The 13,661-nt window shown below is 39.2% G+C and overlaps 1 protein-coding gene across 2 annotated transcripts in view; it reads left to right on the top strand.

Moving 5' to 3' along the window:
- oxsr1b (oxidative stress responsive kinase 1b) overlaps positions 1-13,661 on the top strand; it is a 157,702-nt gene that overhangs the window by 128,491 nt on the left and 15,550 nt on the right. For both annotated transcript variants that reach the window (XM_060899877.1, XM_060899876.1), the window contains exons 6-12: positions 1,353-1,462; positions 3,364-3,465; positions 3,739-3,872; positions 3,965-4,013; positions 5,527-5,592; positions 5,681-5,803; positions 12,817-12,852. In XM_060899877.1, coding sequence (XP_060755860.1) covers positions 1,353-1,462; positions 3,364-3,465; positions 3,739-3,872; positions 3,965-4,013; positions 5,527-5,592; positions 5,681-5,803; positions 12,817-12,852 — 620 coding nt within the window. The remainder of the gene's footprint in view (positions 1-1,352; positions 1,463-3,363; positions 3,466-3,738; positions 3,873-3,964; positions 4,014-5,526; positions 5,593-5,680; positions 5,804-12,816; positions 12,853-13,661) is intronic.

Here is a 13,661-nt window from a genome sequence, read left to right as displayed (position 1 = left end):
GAGAATGTCTGGCCATCTGTTTGTGACCTCAAGCTAAAGCGCACTTGGGTTCTGCAGCAGGACAATGATCCAAAACACACCAGCAAGTCCACCTCTGAATGGCTTAAGAAAAACAAAATTAAGACTTTGGAGCGGCCTAGTCAAAGTCCGTTCCGGAATCTGATTGAGATGCTGTGGCATGACCTTAAAAAGGCGGTTCATGCTCGAAAGCCCGCCAATGTGGCTGAATTACAACAATTCTGCAAAGATGAGCGGGCCAAACTTCCTCCACAGCGCTGTAAAAGACTCATTGCCAGTTATTGCAAACGCTTGATTGCAGTTATTGCTGCTAAGGGTGGCCCAACCAGTTATTAGGTTTAGGGGGCAATCACTTTTTCACACAGGGTCATGTAGGTTTGGATTTTTTTCCCCTTAATAATAAAAACCCTTCATTTAAAAACTGCATTTTGTGTTTACTTGTGTTATCTTTGTCTAGTATTTAAATTTGTTTGATCTGAAACATTTAAGTGTGACAAACATGCAAAAAAAAAAAAGAAATCAGGAAGGGGGCAAACACTTTTTCACACCACTGTAGATCAAGGATTTTAGGAAAGGAGCAGCTTTGAACAGAGGCTCAACCAATCAGATTTTAGATTTTACAGCCCAAACGATCAGTTTTATAAAGACCTGCAGTGAATTTGTGATACAAACGAGTTGATTTGTTGAGTCGACTCCTTTAGGTGAACGTGGAGAGTCGACCTGTTGGGGATCTCTCTCTCTCTCTCTCTCTCTCTCTCTCTCTCTTCCCAGGATAGATGTTAGACAATCCTGGGGTGTCATTTAAGCGTCCGACGCTTTCCCGGAAACTTCTTTGAACATCATCTGTTGGTGTATACGAGGCAACACGACCATTGAAAAGATTCAAATAATCTGACTCACTGAAAAGAGCTGAAATTCTCATCACTAGTTTGAATACGCTTCACAAAGGCAGGGGGGAATTATTAGTAGGCAGAGATAAAACCTTTGAAGATCAAAGGTTGGGAAACGAGCCGAGTGTATCAAAAGAGGAAGGTGTGTGTGTCTGTGTACGTGCGCATGTTCACGCGTATGTGAGTATTTGTTTGTTCCCATGTGTCACTCACATGTCTGAGGGGAATTTTCTCACTCACTGTTCACTCTTCTGAGAGAATCTCCGCTTAAGTAAGTCTCGCAGCTAAACGGCCTGTTTTTCCGTAACCAGGACACGAACGCGCGTTTTGTTTTTTTTGTTTTTTTAAACACAATGCACACCACGAACATGTTTTTGATCCATGTCTGATCAGATAATCCAGAGTTAAGCTGTTATGACTGTTGTCTTGTTATTGCTTGCGCAGATTTTGGCGTAAGTGCCTTCTTATCCACCGGTGGTGACATCACCAGGAATAAAGTGCGCAAGACGTTTGTCGGGACGCCATGCTGGATGGCCCCTGAAGTCATGGAGCAGGTACAACTCATACACCGCTGACTCAGCTGGTTACTCCAGGCATAAAAATGCTCAGGGAGTTGTGACTAAGCAATTAAAGCATGCTTTATGTAAGCGTGCTCACTCGTCAGTTATGCAATTTCATATTCACAGTAGACTTGAACTCCTAATGAGGATCTGGTTCCACATTACCGTGTATCTTTAGAGAAAGACCGATGACTAACAGTGTCTTGTGAGTCAGGCTTGGACTCATTTCTAGGCGGATATGTGAATCACTTAACCCCTTGATGCAAAACATGGGTCAAAAGTGACCCGGCTGAGTTTTTGTCTTCTATATCTTTGCAATAAATTAATTCCATCATTCAGTATTCAAGGTCTTCCTCAATTAACTTGTTTTTGATCATCATACATCCTTATTTTATTTTTCCCTTTCTTACTTTCTGAATAAAAACCCTTTTTGTATCACTACCCTTCTAATGCACAACATGGGTCAAAAACGACCTGCATTCATTTTCCAGGTTATTTCATGTATGGCTGAGTGTTTCTATGATATACTTTTAAAATAAATTCATTTTGTCATTTACTTTTCCAAATATGCAGTAAATATCTTGTTTTTGTTTAGCACAAATCATCATTTTTATTTTTCCTTTCTTAAGTTATGAACAAGCACAGCTTTTGTAATTCTACATCAAGTTTACACACATGGGTCAGAACCGACCCGCATGCATTTACTCCAGCGTTTGGTGGGAACTGTGAATTGTGCTTGTGTCAGACATTTCACAGCTCAGCACAGCGCCCTTTGCCCATCTCATACATGCAAGTAACGTTTTTCAATTGTTCTAACCTTACCCTAGAAAAAAATTGATTATGTTTAGGTTCCCTTGAGAGTGAGTCGATTACTTGTCAGAAAGTTACAAGTAATTACTATTAGCTACCGAGCTGTTGACATATTCTACTTTAGTTAGCTAATTTTATTGTAGTTGGCTTAGCTAACGACATAGTTAATAAATAAATAACTGGCCCCATTCACTGCTAAAGTAATTACTTGAAACAAATTTATTATTATTATTATTATTATAGTATTAAGACATTTAATTTTAAATCACACTTGGATGACCCATGTGGAGTAATATGAAAAGTATTTTTGTTCATAAAGTAGGAAAGAAAAAATTAAATTAATGATCTGTGGTAATTAAAAACAAGATATTTAAAGAATACTTTGAATATTCAATCATAAAATAAATTGATTTCAAAAGATAGAGCAAAGAAAAACTCAGTCAGCATGAAATAACCTGGAAAATGAATGCGGGTCATTTTTGACCCATGTTGTGCATTAGAAGGGGTGTGCATGTGTTTTGCATCAAAGGGTTAAAGGGAAAGTGTGACTTAAACACTGAATAAATACTCACTGGCCACTTGAACAGGAACTTGTTCTTGAGTCTAAGATTCCTGTTCTCGGCTGCAGGAGCGGAACCCAATGTGGTGTCCTGCTGTTGCATGCTGAGATGCTTTTCTGCTCACCGCGGTTGCTATGAGTTGCTATATCCTTCCTGGTAGCTCGAACCAATCTGGCCATTTTCCTCTGACCTCTCTTATCAAGGTGTTTATTTCCACCCACAGAACTGTCGCTCACTTCTTCTTTTTTTTTTTTTTTTTGCATCATTCTGTGGCTCAAACCAACACCCGTGCCACAGTGAAAGAAAGTCACACTTTGAGATCACAGTAATTTTTCGCATTCTGATGTTTGAAGTGAACATTAACTGAAGCTCTTGATTTGTATCTGCATAATTTGATGCTCTCAAGGGATGGGCTGATTAGAGAACGGCATAAAGCAGCAGGTGGCTGTATTCTATTAGGTGTTCCTAATAAACTGGCTAAGCATTTGGCTAAATCAATGATGAAACTTTTTACCATGTGTGCAGGTAAAGGGATATGACTTTAAAGCAGATATTTGGAGTTTTGGGATCACAGCCATCGAATTGGCTACAGGAGCTGCTCCCTACCACAAATACCCTCCTATGAAAGTAAGTGATGACGGCGTCTGACTCGGTACACGTCTCTGTAAGCCACGTTTGCGTGCAATTTTGTATTTCCAAGACTATAGAAACGTAAGTATGCAGAAGAGGGTCGATAGCGCTGTCCTCCAAGCTCCCCGTTTTGCCCCTTGCCGTTGTTGCCATGGAAAAGATAACACGCATTTGAATGAGCTAAAGCAGATCTGCTCTTTCAGTAAACAAATCCGCATTTCTTTCTGGCCAATCAGATTTGAGGATTCGGGTTTTGTGGTGCGTTTGCAGGTATTGATGCTGACCCTGCAGAACGATCCTCCTTCCCTGGAGACAGGCATCACAGATAAGGAAATGGTAAAGAAATACGGCAAATCTTTCAGGAAGATGATCTCGCTGTGTTTGCAGAAGGACCCAGAGAAAAGGTGACTGAATAATATTACAACTTGGACAGGTAATATAGAACACGGTTTCTGTTCAAGAAGGATTTACTTTTTTTTTTTTTCCCCCCATCCAGGCCAACATCATCAGAGCTCTTAAAGCACAAGTTCTTCCAGAAAGCTAAGGTAAAGCTCTGGCTATTGCTGAACAATTAGGATTGCCAGAAAAGTGTTTAGTGTCGCTGGGAGCGAGTGTACGAGTCTGCTTTAGGTTTTTTTGGGGGGTTCTGGCTGATTTTATACAATCACATGAACACTTCTCCAAATTGCTGGAAAAGTTCAGTCAGCTTTATGATTGCTCTGACTCTCTAACACTCAGGCAGTACCACTGCAGGCCAGCAGGGGGCAGCACCTTTCTTCCTTTTCACATCCATATATTGACGTCAGATCTAAGAACAAACTGCTGTTTCACCAGTTTCAGTACCTTAGCCTTTAAATATATTAAATATATAAAAACACAGACATTTTAGGATTTCAGATGTATACGAATATGTGCAGTATTTGCATTCTCTCATCCAATGTGACTAAATACACAAAAAGATAGAATGAACAAAATATGTACAGATTCATAATACGAGCAAATACATTAATGCTGTTTAGTTACAGCTGCTGTAATTTAAGGATGTAATTTTAGAAGTTGAAACTTAAGCACATTGTAAAGTCGTTTATTTCCCCCTCCAGAGTCAAAGTTATGCCAAAAGCATTACAAGACCTGCAAACAGTACATTGAAATATTTTTTTAATTGAAATTGCAAATATGAATAACGAGAATTAAGTAAAACTTTTTTTCATTAAAAAAAAACTTTGCTCGTGTTTGAGAATTTTTTTTTTTAATGTTCTTTGATTTGCTAATCATGCCTGCTTTGTGGTCCCCCCCCCCCCAAAATTACCTTGGACTCGTTGATATTTGCAGTCGGACCTGTCTTGGTCATTGGTCTCGCCAAATATTCTAATTTGTCTCGAGTCCAACTGCCTTCCAAAAATATATAAGTTGAGGTTTTTTTTTTTCTTTTTTCTCCCCTCTCAAGCATCTTTCGAAACAAAGTAATTGATAAAGCGAGCTTGTTCAGAAGTAAGTGGTCGTCCGTCCGTGTCCCCCCCCCCCCCCCCCCCCCCCCCGGGTCTCATTCTTGAGTCTCTCTCTTTCATTTGCACTCGAGCCTGACTTGTTCCGGACTCGGCAAACATGGTCTTGGCTACGGCTCGGCCCACAGGTGGAAAAAGTGTCCAAACTCTTTGGGGGGGGGTCAGCGCATAATTGTAATGGTATTGTCTGTCTTTTTGCATTTTTGATTTTTAATTAAGAATTTTTAAAATGTAATTTTCATTTTTCTTTCTTGAGTTTCAAGGACTTGGATGGTTAATGATATATTTTTAAATTTTTTATTTCTTTTTTCCTTTCCTTCATGTTTTTTTTGTGTGTTTGTAATCTCTAATCTTAGGTTATGATTCTAAACATTGCAGATCTTCTGTTTAGAATTTTTTTTTTTTTATGGACTCGGTATCTTAAAACTCGGGGTTGATTCCAAAAGCCAGTACTGTTCGTGAGCTTCTACAATGTTCTGTACTGAGATTCTTTTAAAATATATTTTATAGCACTTTTTTTTCTTTTCACTGCTATTATTATTTCCTGCTCTAGAATAATGAATTTCTCCAAGAGAAGTTACTTCAGAGGGCACCCACAATATCAGAAAGGTCAAAAAAGGTGAGACTGAAACTTAATGAAAGGAGTTTTTTTTTTTAAGCACGTGGAAACGTCAGAAAATAAAGAAAATAACTGTGTGTGTGTGTAGGTAAGGCGGGTTCCTGGTTCCAGCGGCAGGCTCCATAAAACAGAAGATGGCGAATGGGAATGGAGTGACGACGAGTTGGACGAGGAGAGTGAAGAAGGCAAAGCTGCCGTCGCTGCTTTACGAGTGAGAGTGACACACGCACATGCACACAATCTTTCTCTCTGTAGCATCTGTACTTTCTTCCCATGGTCTTGTGTTTGTAACATGTGGGTGTGTCTCAACACACGTTTTCTCATAACTCATTATAGCCCCCTTGTTAAACATTTGTCTTTGTCATTTACACAGTACCTGAGTTGTGATCATTTCAAGAGCCCCACGTTTGTGTGCAAATGTTTGTATGTTGTGTGTCTGTGTTTTGTCTCTGACGCCGAAGGAGCAGGTGCCCAAGTCGTTTAGCGCACCACGGCGACAAGTTCGCTTCTCTCAGCCATTGGAAGTTCCTCCAGATAGGGTTGGGCTTTTCTCCAACACGTACACATGGCTTCATTAACAAGGAAACACTCCCTGCTATGAGAAACAAGCTGTATTAGAGTTACAGACAGGACGTAGCACAAACAAAGGGCTGATTGATTGGACTGAGGAAATGTTAGATATTTAATCTAGATCCAGACCTATGAAGGGATTTTTTTTGTTTTTTTGTTCTGCATTTCTTCACGTGATGAAGCTTAGACCTATTGACTGAGGTAATGTATTCAGGTTGCAGAGTCTGAGTCCACAACCAAGAACTGATTTCATTTCATCAGGTACAGTACCAAAAACAAAAGTGCTAAATAATACTCAGGTGATGAGTATTTATCATTATACTCCAGCACTATCAAACTGCTCAGAAGGTGTGGATTAATTTTCTACAGTAGCAGCTGTGACACTCAGACTGGCTGCTAGACACAAGCAGCTCATTTGCATTGACCATAAACATGAAAAAAGGGCTGATGTTTCGCAAAGGAAAAACGTCAACCCTTTTGTGGTGAGGTGGAGAACTTTTCTGGAAGGAGTCTCCAGTGTCAGCACTTTGTAACACTCTTCCACCATAGGAAAATTTTCAGCATGGAGGAATAACAAGCTGCAAGCGTGGACATTCCACAGCGTTAAACGTAACTACAAATAGAAAGTGAAAGTACAGTGGTGCTTGAAAGTTTGTGAACCCTTGAGAATTTTCTATATTTCTGCATAAATATAGCCTAAAACATCATCAGGTTTTCACACAAGTCCTAAAAGTAGATAAAGAGAACCCAGTTAAACAAATGAGACAAAAATATTATACTTGGTCATTTATTTATTGAGGAAAATGATCCAATATTACATATCTGTGAGTGGCAAAAGTATGTGAACCTTTGCTTTCAGTATCTGGTGTGACCCCCTTGTGCAGCAATAACTGCAACTAAACATTTCCAGTAACTGTTGATCAGTCCTGCACACCGGCTTGGAGGAATTTTAGCCCGTTCCTCCATACAGAACAGCTTCAACTCTGGGATGTTGGTGGGTTTCCTCACACGAACTGCTCGCTTCAGTTCCTTCCACAACATTTCGATTGGATTAAGGTCAGGACTTTGACTTGGCCATTCCAAAACATTAACTTTATTCTTCTTTAACCGTTCTTTGGTAGAACGACTTGTGTGCTTGTTGTCTTGCTGCATGACCCACCTTCTCTTGAGATTCAGTTCATGGACAGATGTCCTGACATTTTCCTTTCGAATTCGCTGGTATAATTCAGAATTCATTGTTCCATCAATGATGGCAAGCCATCCTGGCCCAGATGCAGCAAAACAGGCCCAAACCATGATACTACCACCACCATGTTTCACAGATGGGATGAGGTTCTTATGCTGGAATGCAGTGTTTTCTTTTCTCCAAACATAGCGCTTCTCATTTAAACCAAAAAGTTCGATTTTGGTCTCATCCGTCCACAAAACATTTTTCCAATAGCCTTCTGGCTTGTCCACGTGATCTTTAGCAAACTGCAGATGAGCAGCAATGTTCTTTTTGGAGAGCAGTGGCTTTCTCCTTGCAACCCTGCCATGCACACCATTGTTGTTCAGTGTTCTCCTGATGGTGGACTCATGAACATTAACCAATGTGAGAGAGGTCTTCAGTTGCTTAGAAGTTACCCTGGGGTCCTTTGTGACCTCGCGGACTATTACACGCCTTGCTCTTGGAGTGATCTTTGTTGGTCGACCACTCCTGGGGAGGGTAACAATGGTCTTGAATTTCCTTCATTTGTACACAATCTGTCTGACTGTGGATTGGTGGAGTCCAAACTCTTTAGAGATGGTTTTGTAACCTTTTCCAGCTTGATGAGCATCAACAACGCTTTTTCTGAGGTCCTCAGAAATCTCCTTTGTTCGTGCCATGATACACTTCCACAAACATGTGTTGTGAAGATCAGACTTTGATAGATCCCTGTTCTTTAAATAAAACAGGGTGCCCACTCACACCTGATTGTCATCCCATTGATTGAAAACACCTGACTCTAATTTCACCTTCAAATTAACTGCTAATCCTAGAGGGTCACATACTTTTGCCACTCACAGATATGTAATATTGGATCATTTTTCTCAATAAATAAATGACCAAGTATAATATTTTTGTCTCATTTGTTTAACTGGGTTCTCTTTATCTACTTTTAGGACTTGTGTGAAAATCTGATGATGTTTTAGGTCATATTTATGCAGAAATATAGAAAATTCTAAAGGGTTCTCAAACTTTCAAGCACCACTGTATGTGGTGGTCTTTAATAATTAAAATTAAATAATAGTGTTGTTCCAGGAAAATAACCAGCATTTCTTATGACGCAGAACTACGGAAACACATTGCTGCCATGCCACCAAAAGAAAAATCACGTTATAACGTGATAAGAGATTTTCATGTTATTACAGCATACTGTCCAAACTTATCACGTTCTAAGAAGAAACTTTTTCTTGTGATAACGATATACTGTTTATCTTGCGTTTGTTTTACTGTCATCCACTGTGCTCACGAACAGCAGAAACTTGCCACGTCTCAAGCAGAACTTAAATTATATAAATGAGTCATTCCTCAGTTTGTTTCTCCACACAATTTTTCCTCATTCAAACAGGAGTTTCATATCGCCTCACACGATAAATTATCTTGTTATAACGTGACATATGATAGAAATTTCAGATTTGAATCGACGGAATTTTAAAAAATGAATTGCGTTTATTATTACTATTATTATTAGGCTGCGTAACCTCTTAGTTTTTCTGAACTGTAATTGCATTGTTTAGACGGCATGTGCAATAGTGGGAACGCATGTGACTTCAACCTTTGTGGAAGTAACACAGCTCTATTGCTGTGAAAACACACAAAAAGCAGATGTAAAATAGAAAAGAGCTGATGTGTGATTGACTGTATAAATAGATTTAACAAGAAATCAGAGCTGTCTTTTTGCAGACTGCCGACAGTTAAAGAAAAGAGAAGCAATTGGAGGTAGTACAAAGTTTATAAAGAAAATGCCCATTTGTTAACTTTTTCATTTTTAATCAAAGGCATATTTTAGTTAAAATGGTTCTACATTTTTGCTCAAACCTCTATGTGGGCAAATTGTTAATTATTAAGAAAATAAAATGAGGGGGTTTTAACCGTGTATAAATTGATTAAAGAATGGGGGGAAAATAAATGTTGGGAGGTTTTTTTTGTAATTTTTTATTTAATTTTTCTCAAAAATCTGGGAAAATCAAATTGTGAACCTAATGTCCAATAATTGGGTATTGAGAGAGGCACTATATAAATGCATTATTATTATATTGGGAATCGAATCGTGAATTGGGTGAATGATTACATGCCTAGTTATGATGATCTATCACATAACAGAATAAATACTATGTTATAACTAGGTGGCACGGTGGTGTAGTGGTTAGCGCTGTCGCCTCACAGCAAGAAGGTCCGGGTTCGAGCCCTGTGGCCGGCGAGGGCCTTTCTGTGCGGAGTTTGCATGTTCTCCCCGTGTCCGCGTGGGTTTCCTCCGTGTGCTCCGGTTTCCCCCACAGTCCAAAGACATGCAGGTTAGGTTAACTGGTGACTCTAAATTGAGCGTAGGTGTGAATGTGAGTGTGAATGGTTGTCTGTGTCTATGTGTCAGCCCTGTGATGACCTGGCGACTTGTCCAGGGTGTACCCCGCCTTTCGCCCGTAGTCAGCTGGGATAGGCTCCAGCTTGCCTGCGACCCTGTAGAACAGGATAAAGCGGCTAGAGATGAGAGATGTTATAACTAGAAAATTATTTTTTTGTTTGTTTTCCACAGTAAGTTTGTATGTAGTAATAACGTGAAAATATCTTGTGATACTCATCATTTTTCTCCTTGTGTTGTGGTAGCAATACTGCCGTGCAAAGGCAAACTGCAATATCTGCATGTTGTGTCTGTGGCAAAAGACGGTCCAATAGTGTCACCTATTCGCTATTGGACTGTCTTTTGCCACCAACATAATATGCAGATACTGTAGTTTGCCTCTGTGTGGCAGAATATACTTCCATACATAATGGATAAATCCACTGAGCCAGTTAATACAGTCACTGCTGCTTTCAGTCAATGTGAACACACTTCGTTTGACTGAAGACAATCTCCTGAGGAAAGTATTTGTTTTTCAATACTGTAAACAGTTCTTGGAGGAGGACTCAGACATTCAAAGCTTTCCTTCAGCAAATTAAATATTGAATTTGATTAGTGAAGCCAGTCAGAAAAAAGAGGGAAAGCTTATGACTGATTCCAGCTTTTTTTTTTTAAACCCAAGCTTTGCTAACACAATGAAAATCTACATCTGAAAAATCATGCTTGACATTTAAAAAGTTCATGTCATGTCAGAATTGCAGTAGTGTCCAAGTTTGATCAAATTACTTATCAGCTGAAAGTAATGGAAGGGGCGGAGTCACCAGAAGGCACTAAGGTTTGTACACTATATGGATAAATGTTTGTGGACATTCCATTCCAGATTTAGTTCCATCTTTGCTGTTGTAAGAACCTCAAACTCTTCTGAGAAGGTTTTCCATGACATGGGGATTTGTGTTCATTCAGCTGCAAGCGCATGAACAAGGTCAGGCACTGATTGTTAAGCGAGGAGGTCTGGGATGCAGTTGGTGTTCCAGTTCATCCCAAAGGTGTTCAGTGGGGTTCAGGGCTCTGTGCAGGACACACTCAAGTTCTTCCACTCCAACCTTAACACACCATGTCTTCATGGTGCTCACTTTGTGCACGGGTGCACTGTCATGCTGGAACAGGTTTGGGCTTCTTGGTTCCAGTGAAGGGAAAATGTCATGTTAAAGCATACAAAGACATTCTACACTGTGTGCTTCTAACAATTTGGAGAAGAGCGAGTGTGATTTGTTGGGTGTCCACAAACCTTTGGCTGTATAGTGTGTTTCACTGACCCAGATAAGGAGCAACAGCTTAAACCTGACATTTTAAGGTTTAAAATTGTTCTTTTGTCATTTACACAGCTACAGTGATCAGTATATTCGATGTGACTGTGCGAGTTGCCATAGAAACGGCTCGTTTCTGTTCCACCTAGATCCAAATCTCTGTGTCGTTATCTTGTAAGTGAAGCCATGACATGAACACTGTTCTTCCCGCTCTCATTTCTAAGCTTGAAACTGTGTTTCACTCCATCCTGTGAATCAGATCATTTTGACAGGAGGAAGTCAGACAGAGAGCTGTGCAAGAATTTGAAAAATAGTCTAAATTTTGGGAGCTTGTCTTTCCTGGAAGCCATTTGTATCGCTCCGTGTGTGTTTACAATTCAACTTGGAAATAATTGACTACTACTTTTAACCATTTAACAGGTGAATAATCAGCGCTCAGGGTAAAGCACTAACACACAGTGGCTTCAGTCCAATGCACACTTTTGTTGAACACTTTCCGCGAAACCACTATTGGTGTTGTATCACTAGAGAGAGAGAGTATATTTATTGGTGAATTTAAACTGAAGTGGTCATGATGGAGCAAAGATGGAGTTTAAATGATGTACAGAGTCTCACAATAAATCGGCTCATAAAGGGAGTAATATAATTTATAGTAGGTAAGACAATCTGATAACATTCACAATCCTTTGGTGTTCGCAAAAGCACATTGAACACGGAAAGATTCATGACAGATTTTTGTTCTAGGATCAGTTACATCTGTGTGCAACTCTGAATAGGCGCGTTACTTAGCAGCATATATTTGTATATAGACTATTTAAAGGATCAAGTGTTGTGGGCTTGAGAAAGTGGTTATTGTCCAGGAAGCAACAAACACTAAGCATGTAACGACAAATGACGATACAAATTTGACGATTCAAATTGATGAAATAAAAAATGAATCGCAATCATCAGGCTGTGTAATTATAGTTTTTCCTCGCTGTAATTGTTGTTTAAACAGTAGAGGGTGGAATAACAGAACATACAATAGCAAAAATGCATGTACCTTCACCCTAGGTGGAAGTAGCTCAGCTCTAATGCCGTGAAAACACAAAAAAAGCTCTCAAATGGGGAAGAGCTGTTGTGCGATTGTACAAGTAGATTTAATAAGAAATCAGACAGACTGCTAAAAGAAAAGGGAAGCAAATGGAGGTAGAACAAATATTCATAAAAGTTTTTGAAGAAAAGGTTTTGCTATTAACACTTCATTTTTAATAAAAGGAGTATTTTAGTTAATAGGCTGTTATATTTTACTCCAACCTTTACAGATGTGGGTAAATAGTTATGGTTGGTTATTAAGAAAATGAAACAAGTTTGTTAATTTTAACAAAGGGAACATTTAATTTAATAAGAACAGGAAAATATATAATTTTCTTTTAATTTTTTTTAAATATCGTGAAAATTGATTCGTGAATTGGGTGAATGGTTACATGCGTACACAACACGAATGGTTTGCTTCCCTTTATTCACACTGTATCAGATATGATGACTCTATCATCAGTTTTAGAAAATGGTGTATATACATAAGGATTTGGTTTATATTAAAAAAATCAAACCATCGTAAGAAGTACATTTATAAACTTAACAAAAGTGTGTGCATTGAAGCATAAACATGGCAGCGCTTGGTAACCTGACCTCCTGTACTGCTATGGAAAATCAGATCAAGGGCAGAATTATAATATTTTTCTCCAGCACCTTTTGACGTCTCTCTCTCTCTCTCTCCTTTATAGTCACCAAGAGTAAAGGAGGGCACTCAGAACTCAGAGGTAAGGATTTAGCTTTGAATTCTCATAGTAGTTTCTGGAAAACTATGCTACAACCCCAATTCCAAAAAAAGTTGGGACAAAGTACAAATTATAAATAAAAATGGAATGCAGTAATTTACAAATCTCAAAAACTGATATTGTATTCACAATAGAACATAGACAACATGTCAAACGTCGAAAGTGAGACATTTTGAAATTCAAATATTGGCTCATTTGAAATTTCATGACAGCAACACATCTCAAAAAAGTTGGGACAGGGGCAATAAGAGGCTGGAAAAATTAAAGGTACAAAAAAGGAACAGCTGGAGGACCAAATTACAACTCATTAGGTCAATTGGAAATAGGTCATTAACATGACTGGGTATAAAAAGAGCATCTTGGAGTGGCAGCGGCTCTCAGAAGTAAAGATGGGAAGAGGATCACCAATCCCCCTAATTCTGCGCCAACAAATAGTGGAGCAATATCAGAAAGGAGTTCGACAGTGTAAAATTGCAAAGAGTTTGAGCATATCATCATCTACAGTGCATAATGTCATCAAAAGATTCAGAGAATCTGGAAGAATCTCAGTGCGTAAGGGTCAAGGCCGGAAAACCATACTGGGTGCCCATGATCTTCGGGCCCTTAGACGGCACTGCATCACATACAGGCATGCTTCTGTATTGGAAATCACAAAATGGGCTCAGGAATATTTCCAGAGAACATTATCTGTGAACACAATTCACCATGCCATCTGCCGTTGCCAGCTAAAACTCTATAGTTCAAAGAAGCCGCCGTATCTAAACATGATCCAGAAGTGCAGACGTCTTCTC

Source organism: Neoarius graeffei, chromosome 19 (genome assembly GCF_027579695.1).
Source record: "Neoarius graeffei isolate fNeoGra1 chromosome 19, fNeoGra1.pri, whole genome shotgun sequence".
Lineage (NCBI taxonomy): Eukaryota > Metazoa > Chordata > Actinopteri > Siluriformes > Ariidae > Neoarius > Neoarius graeffei.
The sequence above is the reverse complement of the archived record's forward strand: the minus strand, read 5'-3'. Positions and strand labels throughout refer to the sequence as shown.